A 9370-nucleotide genomic window follows, 5' to 3' on the forward strand; every position below is an offset into this window, starting at 1 on the left:
CTAAGGTACATGAATAGACCGAAAAGTAGTAGAAAAAATTAAGTCGGGTGGAGCCTGACCATACCTGAAAATTAAGCAAAAAGTTTGCCGACCACTGCTCTATCGCAAGTCCGGTAATTTTTTTCAGGCGACCTTCATTGACGGCCTAGGGACCCTGTAGTGAGGGACGCGCTAAAGGCTATGTGGAGGGGGGAGTTGGAACGCAAGTTGGAGTCAGCGGTAGAAGGCGCGATGTATTTAAACGGCAACGAACACGACAAACACTAAGCACATCGAAGGTACCGAAGCGTGTAGCTATAGCAAATTTCAATAACTGTACAGTATCTACTCTTGGAACGAAAGTATCGCTCTCTTCTCGCTCGACCAATCCGCACTCAGCTGTGCCTGTTTGGCGCATCCCTCACTACAGGGTCCCTATGGTGGACCAGGCCTTGTATCGATGCGTAAGCTGTAAGCATGTTGCGCATCATGCATGTTAGTGTTTTTGTTGACGTACAACGTGAGAAATATAACATTCCCTTGAATAAATACAATTTGCCAACTAAAAATCAATATAATAGAGTCAAAAAATGACTCATATATTTCGCGGACTATTGAATAATGGAGAATGACATCCCGGTCATGCTAGGATATGTGGAAATGTCAGGAAGGTAGCATAGTTGGAACATCTTGACATGGGACTGCATACACCTTTTTGCAGAAAATATTTTTAAACATAAAAAGTATGTTATAAAGGTCTGAATAGTGATATTGTACAAGTGTGTAATGCATTTGCGCAATTCTGTTCCATCTTTTTATCAGTTGAAGACCTTTCAGTATTACGGAATACTATCAACTATCCTCAATTACTATTCGCACATTTATGGCTTACTTTTATGTTTAGAATATTTCTCCAAAAAACTAGTATGCATTCCCATGATGTCATGCTTAAAGTAGGCCGGCTAATGGGAAAGCTAGTCAAAGCTATATGAATTTTTTTTCTGAAATTTTTAATTAAATACAAAATTTGGCCAGGATATCATCTACTAAATTAGGTAAAAAAATGTTATGCTGATCAATATAAATCAAATGTTTTTTAAATAATAATAAAATTTAAATTTAAATGATGATTTGACTTGATTGTAGCTACATTTTGCTCAAATCAAGCTCAAATATCTTGGAAGCAAGTATAAATGGGCAGTAATTCAAATTTTGCATTATATTTTCTGTCTGGAAAAAAGTTTTCCTAAAAATATTCAACGTGTTTTAAAGCCAAAATTAACCATTTTAGGAGCCCGCGAAAGGCCTCTCCATAAGATCCCATGTTTTTTCATACGACTTTAAACAGTGATAATTCAAATTTTAATCTGGAAAGGGCCCCTAAAAAGGCATTACGTGAAAGAGGACACATTTCTCCGCAAAAAAATCTAATTTTAATGATTTTTCATCTGATCGATCCAAAAGCCGGACTACCTTAAATACTTAATTCAAACCAATGTGGGGTTCCCGCTCGTCAGGCCTCTTTTTAATTGGTAAGCCACTGACGCGGACGAGATCGTACAGGAACCGTCTTGGGAAGTAATGGAACTGCATAATTTGAAATAGCCCAGCATGGGGGACTTGAAATAGATGCGCCTTGAAATAGGCAAAAGGTCACTGTATTAACCAATCAGAAGCTTCTAGGGCAACATTCAGATGTTTGGTCTGACTTTTTAGAAACTTTCGGATTCTAGTCCACCCTTAATAGTGTTAATCACTTGATTAGGTAAATCTATAGTATTCTACAATGTGAGTCAAAATCGACTGAAATGGTGAAATGGCAAACCTCTGTCTCCACAAATATGTCGCCAGAATATTTTGACCAAAGGAACGAGTAGCATCTTGAACTTCTTCGCAGACGTCAATTCCAGTCTGCCATATAGTTTCTGCACACAAAAAGAATATGCTCTTAAAAATAGCATTCATTGAGGAGGAACAATTAAATGGGATTGCTGGGTTAGGCTCATAAGACACTATGTTCATTTAGAATCTTATATTTTCTACACAAGATGCTAAAAATTTAATTCATTTTGCAAAATGACAATTAATACAGGTAAAACATATTTTAAGAGCATTTAAAAATCGTAAATTTTAATCATTGCATGTTTTTTCTTGAAAGAAAATCATTCTAACAATTAAAAATCTTCAAATAGAATGAATAAACCAAAGATGTTCGTTACCTAGGGTATTGGCGAATTTGTTTCTGTTGGAAGAATCAAATTTTTGAAGATACTCGACACTCAGAGCTGCATATTGCTTCAACTCTTTAACAGACTCGTAATTGCAACAACGTGCGCGGCCATTTGCGACAACATAACTACCAGGCAAGACGTGCTGATTAATTTCACTCAAAGCTTCTTCTACCATACCGCATTTGCTTTTGGTTGTGTCATTTCTATCTATTTTTGTAGGCTGAAAATGGTAAAATGTAAATGTTACCTTGTTATTAAAAAAAGCATAAAGTGAAAGATAAGTTTTGAAGGAGAGACCACTCGAATTTTGAGTGCCTATACCAGGTTTCAAGGAATATAAAAGATTTCACAAAGATTACGAATATTTTGACAGATAAAACTTCAAATATATTATAGAGATTTTGATTTCAAAGATTTCGAAGATTCAAAAAAAAAGCAAAATATTTTAGATAACTTCAAATAATTCGCGAGGATTTAAAAGATTTAACAAGTATTTCAATAATTTGGCAAAAATTTCAGATTCAATTAAAAAAAATATATTTTTTTTAATGATTTCATATAAATCTCACAATGATTTAAAAAATATATAAACTATTTCACACAGAATCCAATGATTTCGAAATATATAAATGATTTCACAAAGATCCCAAAAATCTAAAAATATTTCAAAGATTTGAAAAGTTATCACGTAAATTGCGTGAAGATTTCGAAAGATTAAAATGATAACACAAAGGCTTAAAGTATTTTAATAATTTGAAAAAGATTAAGAAATATATCAATGATTCACAAAAGTTTCAATATATTTCACGAAGGATTTCAAAAAGATTTTACAATGGTTTCAAAAGATTTCAGACTTCAACAAAATTTCAATGATTTCAGAAAACTTTCAAAATATTTCGGACTTCAAAATATTAAAAAATATTTCACAAATTTTTTTAAATATTTCAGATTTTTGAAAATGTTTCGAAATATTTCACAAAGGATTTAAAAAAGATTTAAATCTCACAAATATTTCAAACAAATTTCAATGATTTCAAAATATTTCACGAAAATTTCAAAAGATTTCACAGATTTTTGAAATTTTTTCAAAATAGTTCACAACGGATTAAAAAAAGATTTCAATTTCAAGAAAATTGCAATGATTTCAAAAGGATATAAATTATTTCACAAAGATTTAAAGATTACAGAAAAATTTCCAACATTAGAAAAAGATTTCATAAAGCTTTAAAAATAACCCAGAAATGTTTTACAATATTTAAATAATTTCACAAATATCTTGAAACCTTCAAATATTTAAAAAGATTTCAGATTTTACAATGATATTAATGATTTCACAAAGATTTTTTCAAAGATTTCGCAATATATTGACAAAGTTTTCAAATGATTAGACAAATTTCGATGATTTCACAAAGATTTCTAAGTATTTTAAATATTTCACAAAGGTTTAATATAGATATCAAAAAGATTTCAAAGATATCAATGATTTCACAACCATTCCAATAATTTCACAAATATTTCAAAAGATTCAAGAAACTTTTCGATATATTTTACAAAGATATCAATGATATCACAAAGACTTCTCAAAGATTTGACAAATTCTAAAAAATTGCAAAATATTTCAGATAATTTCAAAGATTTTAACTATTTCATTATTTTATGTAAAAAAATTTTAAATATATATTTCTATAATTTGACAAAGATTTCTAAACAAAAATGCCACGATTTCACCAAGATTCCAGATTTCAAGAGCGACCAGCACCTGGATGGTTTTGTTTATAAATAAAACTTTAATTTTAATAAACCCACCACAGGATTAGCGTCTATCATGTGCAACCACATCCGAGGAGGAACCGCAGGATGAATCGTCGTAAGATTTGCTTCAGCGATACACAATATCGTGTGTGAGTTGTTGTTTCGTTTCCTGCAATTCGTATTGTCTAGCGAATTTTCCGACATGTAACCACCGGGAAATTCATCCACAATAATTATTGAGCCCGGTCCTCCCAAAATCCACTCCTCTGAATGTCTTGTAACGTAGGCTTCCACAACTTTTCCACATCTTTCGTAAACTTTTTTAACTACATGTTCTTTTATTCCTGTGGACCGATTCAAATGAATTGCAAATTTTAAAAATCTCGACTATTTATTTTTTACCAATTAAAGAAAATAATAGCGAGGATATTGACCTAAATCGTTCGCCGTGATATCGCTGGGAATAGCTTGACACCAGGCTAAAATAATCTGAAGGCACATCTTTAAATCACATTTAATTGACATGAAGAATGAGTGATCTCTTATGGGTTGGACTTTTTTGCAACAGGTACACGTCCACTTGTACTTGTCGATAATTCTTGCTGGACGCCAAGTCAAATTCCTTCCATTGCAATCTTCCTGGGGGCAATTAGTAAATGTTCGGAGTAGACTCATTTCTCTGAGCCAAAGGCACAGTTCACCCTCGTGGCCTTGTTGCAACATTGGTCTAACAACTTTGTCGAAAAAGCCACCATGATCCCCGAATCGGTCTATTGTACAATTCTTATCACGGCTAAAATTAAACAAAATAATGTACGACACATCTAATTTCCAATTTTCTCATTTCAGGATATATGGAAAAGTAGGAACATATTTAAAAAAATGTATTTGCAGCATGACGAACATTTACAAAACATATAAAAGAACACTCGAAAAATTAATTTTATAGATTGGACATATGATTTTATATACATAAAAATAAAAAAATGTGAAAAATGTGCCCATATTAGTCCAACACAAATTACAAATGAAATAAAAACAAAATCCTCATCAAACTCATATGCTACACGTGTAAAGGTGTAACAAAGAAAGGTCTTATTTTTAGAGAATTCTTTCCAAAAATAAACCTACAAACTTTTAGTACGTACATAGCTTCTCAAAAAAATATTTCTTTGATTAAATATAACCAATTATTAAACTACGGCTAAATATTCATTTCAACTCAAAAATAAATAAAAATATTGACAAAATAAGGAAAAATGCGTAAAAATTACTCACCTTTTTACTTGATTCGGCATATTGGGACAGCGTTCACTTGTAATTTTATATAAGATATGTATAAACTTAACCGTGGATAATGAAAATATGTAACTAATAATAAAAGGAAATAAACATCATAATGAACGAAAAAAAAATAAAAACTACTTCTCAATTAATAGAGTCACATTGCATTCTCTTCGCGTCTGCTTGGGAAAATAAATTGACGTGGGAGAGTGTGTTAGTTAGATCATGGTGTGGGATGTGAAAATATTGATTTTTAAGTTTTGACCTAACCTAACTTGAAAAAGATGCAAAGCATAAAAGACCTTTTGCGCAAACGCGTGGCGCGAAAATTTGAATCTTTCGGCACACACTAGACAGTAATTTGAACGATTTTGATCGATTATTAAAATCTGAAATATTGTTGAAATATGGAAGCATTAGCATTCCAAATCTGAGATAATTAAAAATGAGATCATTTGCAAATTTGAAAACATTTTATCCAAAACAATAAGTGAAAGTAGGCACTGCACGCCTACAAAAAGCGTTTCAGTGCTTGTTATGATATTAATTAAATCGTTCAAACTACCCGCACCTCCTTCCTTCGCCCACTACTTATCCCTTTCCTTATACTCATTTATAATTATTTCCACTTCCCAAAATTATGTTGTTTATAAATTGTCAGTACAAAATAGTTTAATTTTAACGCTAAAATCCATAAAAAATGTACAACTTGAAACGCGTTTGAAATATATGCAAATTGAACCGTCGCTATTTATTGGTTTTATTCTTTAAGCATTTAATGTCTGTCGTCCATAGTCCTGAACCTTTAAAAAATTTTAATTTTGAAACCAATACAATTTTCGTTAGCCAGCTATTGTTGATACAAATTCAAAAAGTTAGCGCATTTTCAAAAATTTTGAAACCTTTTTTCAATATTTAAAAATTCAATGTACGGTTATTCGTAGTACTTAAAAAATAGAACATGTAGTTCTTGTTTTATTCATAAAAAGCTAAATTAAATATAAAGAAATCACATTTTTAAGCAGACGACACAATCAATAAAAAAAAATTAATAAAAAAAAGTTGCTCTTCGAAAAAAGTGTCACAAAGCTGTCGTTAATCATTTTTTTATGGGACGCCTAGTTTTTGTTTCAATCATAAATAATAACAAATTAAAATTGTTTTAAAACGAGGTAAGTTACAACAAAAATTAAGACAAAAAATGTTTACCCAAAAATGATCTGCAAATCTGTTGTTAATAATTTTTAGATACGACGAGTAGATTTTCTATTATTTTTTTGGTAAAACTACACAAGAGACGAAAAAAACTAAATGTCATAATTTGTTAAACCAAAAAAGATCTACAAGTTTGGTCATAAACTCTTGTTATAAAAATATATAGTAAATTAAAAAATGTAACTATTTTGAAAAACGATACAAGCTATAATAACATTTCATTTGACAAATTTTTTCGCCTAAATGAAATGTACAAATTTTCTTAGATGTACTTTACGCTAGGATGCGTATTTTTGGTTTAAGAAAAAGCAATATTAAAACAAATTGACTTTATGGAAAAATGACCCTAATTGCAATAAAAAGTTTAGTAACAATTTTTTTCTAGTAGGATGCGCACTTTCTACATTCTCATCAAGAGAAGGAATTAGATTTGTGTAAAATTTGATCCACCCCGTTTTTGTCAAATGTACACGTTTTTAGACCCCCTGAATCCGAAAAACAGGTTTTTACGAATGTGGCTCACTGTGTGTGTGTTTGTGTCTAGTCTCTCTCTGTAGATTTTTAGTTTGTTAGCACGATCACTTTCGAAAGAATTGACAGATTGGATTGGCATTTGGTATACTCTTTTAGTGTCTAGCCAGCCATTTTGGGTGATAATTTAAAAAGTGAGCGTATTTGGAAAATTTTTGACCACTTTTATTCAAAATTCAAAAATTGTATGGATATTCATAGTATTCAATCAGACGATCAATTTATCCTTATGACTTTTGTTTATGAAACCAAAATTTACCAGAGTTATAGCATTTACAAAATTTCAAAAAACACACGAAAATCTACATTTAAAGCCAAATAACGCACGATATGAAAAAAAGTCAAGAAAAGAAAAATGCCGCACATTGGGAAGAAAAATGACTTGTTTGGTTCAGAATAGCGTACAGCCCACACATCTTCACCGATTTCGACAAAAAAAATTGCGAAAAAAGCTAATAAAATTTCTAAGATTTGTCCAGCCTGATTTTTGAGTTCGGGTTCAAAGTTTTTTATAAATAAACAAATATGACGAAGAAATGACCTTTTTTCTATTTGACGTTCCCGGTGCTCGTCAATAACAGAAAAATGGTTGAAATCGCTTAAGTTGCATAAAATAGCATTAGTCAAAGATATTGAAATATTATACAATATACAAAAACAATTTGTTATCAACAAATTATTTGTTAAAAAATTGTTTTGAACGATTTTCCATAAATACACGTTTTTTCAAGTTATGTTGCAGGAAATTGGAATCGAAACAATATTATATGAAAAATTTTCTCTTCGAATGATAATTGTTCATATTATAAACAAATTTAATGTACAATGGCAGTAATAGCTTAGTGGTAACCCACAATTAACTGTGTTCGTACATTTTGCACTTTCATTATACATAAAAATCGAGTCGAAGAAATCTAGATTTTTCATTTAATTGAGAATATTTGACGAGATTTAAAGAAATTAAAGTAGGTTAAGTTTTTATACTCATTGCTAGACTGACCTGTATATTGAATTTAATACACATGTATATTAAATTCACTACACCAATGTATGTTACATTTCAGTAGCGGTAGTGCATATTTGCTTCACACACTTGTATATTAAACCTCATACAGATTTTTATAACAGTATATATACATTAAAAATTTGTCATAAGGACACTGCAGGATTTCGCCGGGAGTGGGTGCTAATCTGAAAAATTGCACACGCTCCCAGCGAAATCGCGGTAAAATTTAAGCCACAACTTATCGCTTCTTCTTAGGAGCCTTAAACAATAAGAAAATCTTTAAGAAAAGTCCTTCATTAACAGCAAGAGAACCATTTAGTACTCGAGGACGAGGAATAGTACATACATAGTACGGTATGTTATGATAGCCAGACAAAAATGTAAAATCAGGCTGCAGTGATGCATTATTTTCAGCTTGAAATGAATGCAACGAGAATAGGCAACCTACAACTTTTTCTTCTTCAGGTCCTTGGACAGGTGCTGAACATTTGGAATATTGCAATTCCTTGGATGTGCTTCCACTCATATATCCAAAAGCTAAAACTCTTCCAATTAGAAATGATTTTTTATCGCTTGTTAAAAAAAACACTAGTCATCATCATATACGGTTTCTTCCCTCGATATTGACTCCGTTTTTGGATGTAGAGTATTAAAGGATCCTTGGACGACAGGGCCTTTATTCTCGTTGTAATACTTCACTGCTCAGTTTTGTGCTATCTCTATTGAAGAGATAGCATAATATAGTTTTCTTTGTAATAACTATAGGACCTGAAGACCATCCAAGACTTTCAGGTATACAGGGTGATTTTTTTAACTTGAAACTTTTGATTCAAAACATCTTTTTATAGAGTGCCTTTTTTTCGAGATTTTTCGAGATATTTGAAAGTTTCAATTTAAAAAAATCACCCTGTATACTATCCGGAGAAAAATCAACTTTCCTAAAAGTTTTAACTCCTAGAGCAACACTAGATACTATGCATAGATCTTCACACACATCTTGACACTCAATTTCCGTTACATTGCTATCTACCTGTTCTTCAAATTGTTCGTCATTACTAATGTCTGTTAATACTGGTGTAAGCATCCTTCCTCTTTGTCCACATCAGGCTCAAATAAAAAAGATTCGAGGTAGAATGTAGGTTCAGGAATCTCTGGAAATGTCAATCCGACACTTTTAGAATGAAAGGGGACAAAGGACTTAGCTTCAGAAATTACTTTTTCAGCATCTTCACTGTTTCGTAAAAGAAACATTTTAGATTCTTCAGATTTAGCCTTCAGTGAGCGATGACTAGACGGAAAGGAATATTTCATACCAAGAGTAACTTCCGTTTCAGCTTGAAACTCAATTCGACGTATACGGTGCAAGAGTTAT

At 31.5% G+C, this 9370-nt stretch overlaps 1 protein-coding gene across 1 annotated transcript; it reads right to left on the bottom strand.

The window, feature by feature from the left end:
- Nucleotides 1-67: 67 nt before the first annotated feature.
- On the bottom strand, nucleotides 68-5480 carry LOC117178936. Its single transcript, XM_033370509.1, has 5 exons — nucleotides 5241-5480; nucleotides 4397-4755; nucleotides 4017-4306; nucleotides 2199-2430; nucleotides 68-1904 (listed from the first exon to the last, which is right to left on the bottom strand). The coding sequence occupies exons 1-5, from the start codon at nucleotides 5258-5260 to the stop codon at nucleotides 1741-1743; spliced, it is 1065 nt and encodes a 354-aa protein (XP_033226400.1). The 5' UTR covers nucleotides 5261-5480; the 3' UTR covers nucleotides 68-1740.
- Between the last annotated feature and the right edge of the window lie 3890 nt (nucleotides 5481-9370).

Source organism: Belonocnema kinseyi, chromosome 8, assembly GCF_010883055.1.
Source record: "Belonocnema kinseyi isolate 2016_QV_RU_SX_M_011 chromosome 8, B_treatae_v1, whole genome shotgun sequence".
Classification (NCBI taxonomy): domain Eukaryota; kingdom Metazoa; phylum Arthropoda; class Insecta; order Hymenoptera; family Cynipidae; genus Belonocnema; species Belonocnema kinseyi.

Excerpts from the sequence above, each read along its gene's own strand:
- LOC117178936 (XM_033370509.1), bottom strand. The coding sequence starts at position 5,260 with ATGCCGAATCAAGTAAAAAG. Across the intron at positions 4,756-5,240 it reads ATGCCGAATCAAGTAAAAAG|CCGTGATAAGAATTGTACAA; the intron begins GTGAGTAATTTT and ends GTTTAATTTTAG. Across the intron at positions 2,431-4,016 it reads TGATAGACGCTAATCCTGTG|CCTACAAAAATAGATAGAAA; the intron begins GTGGGTTTATTA and ends TACCATTTTCAG.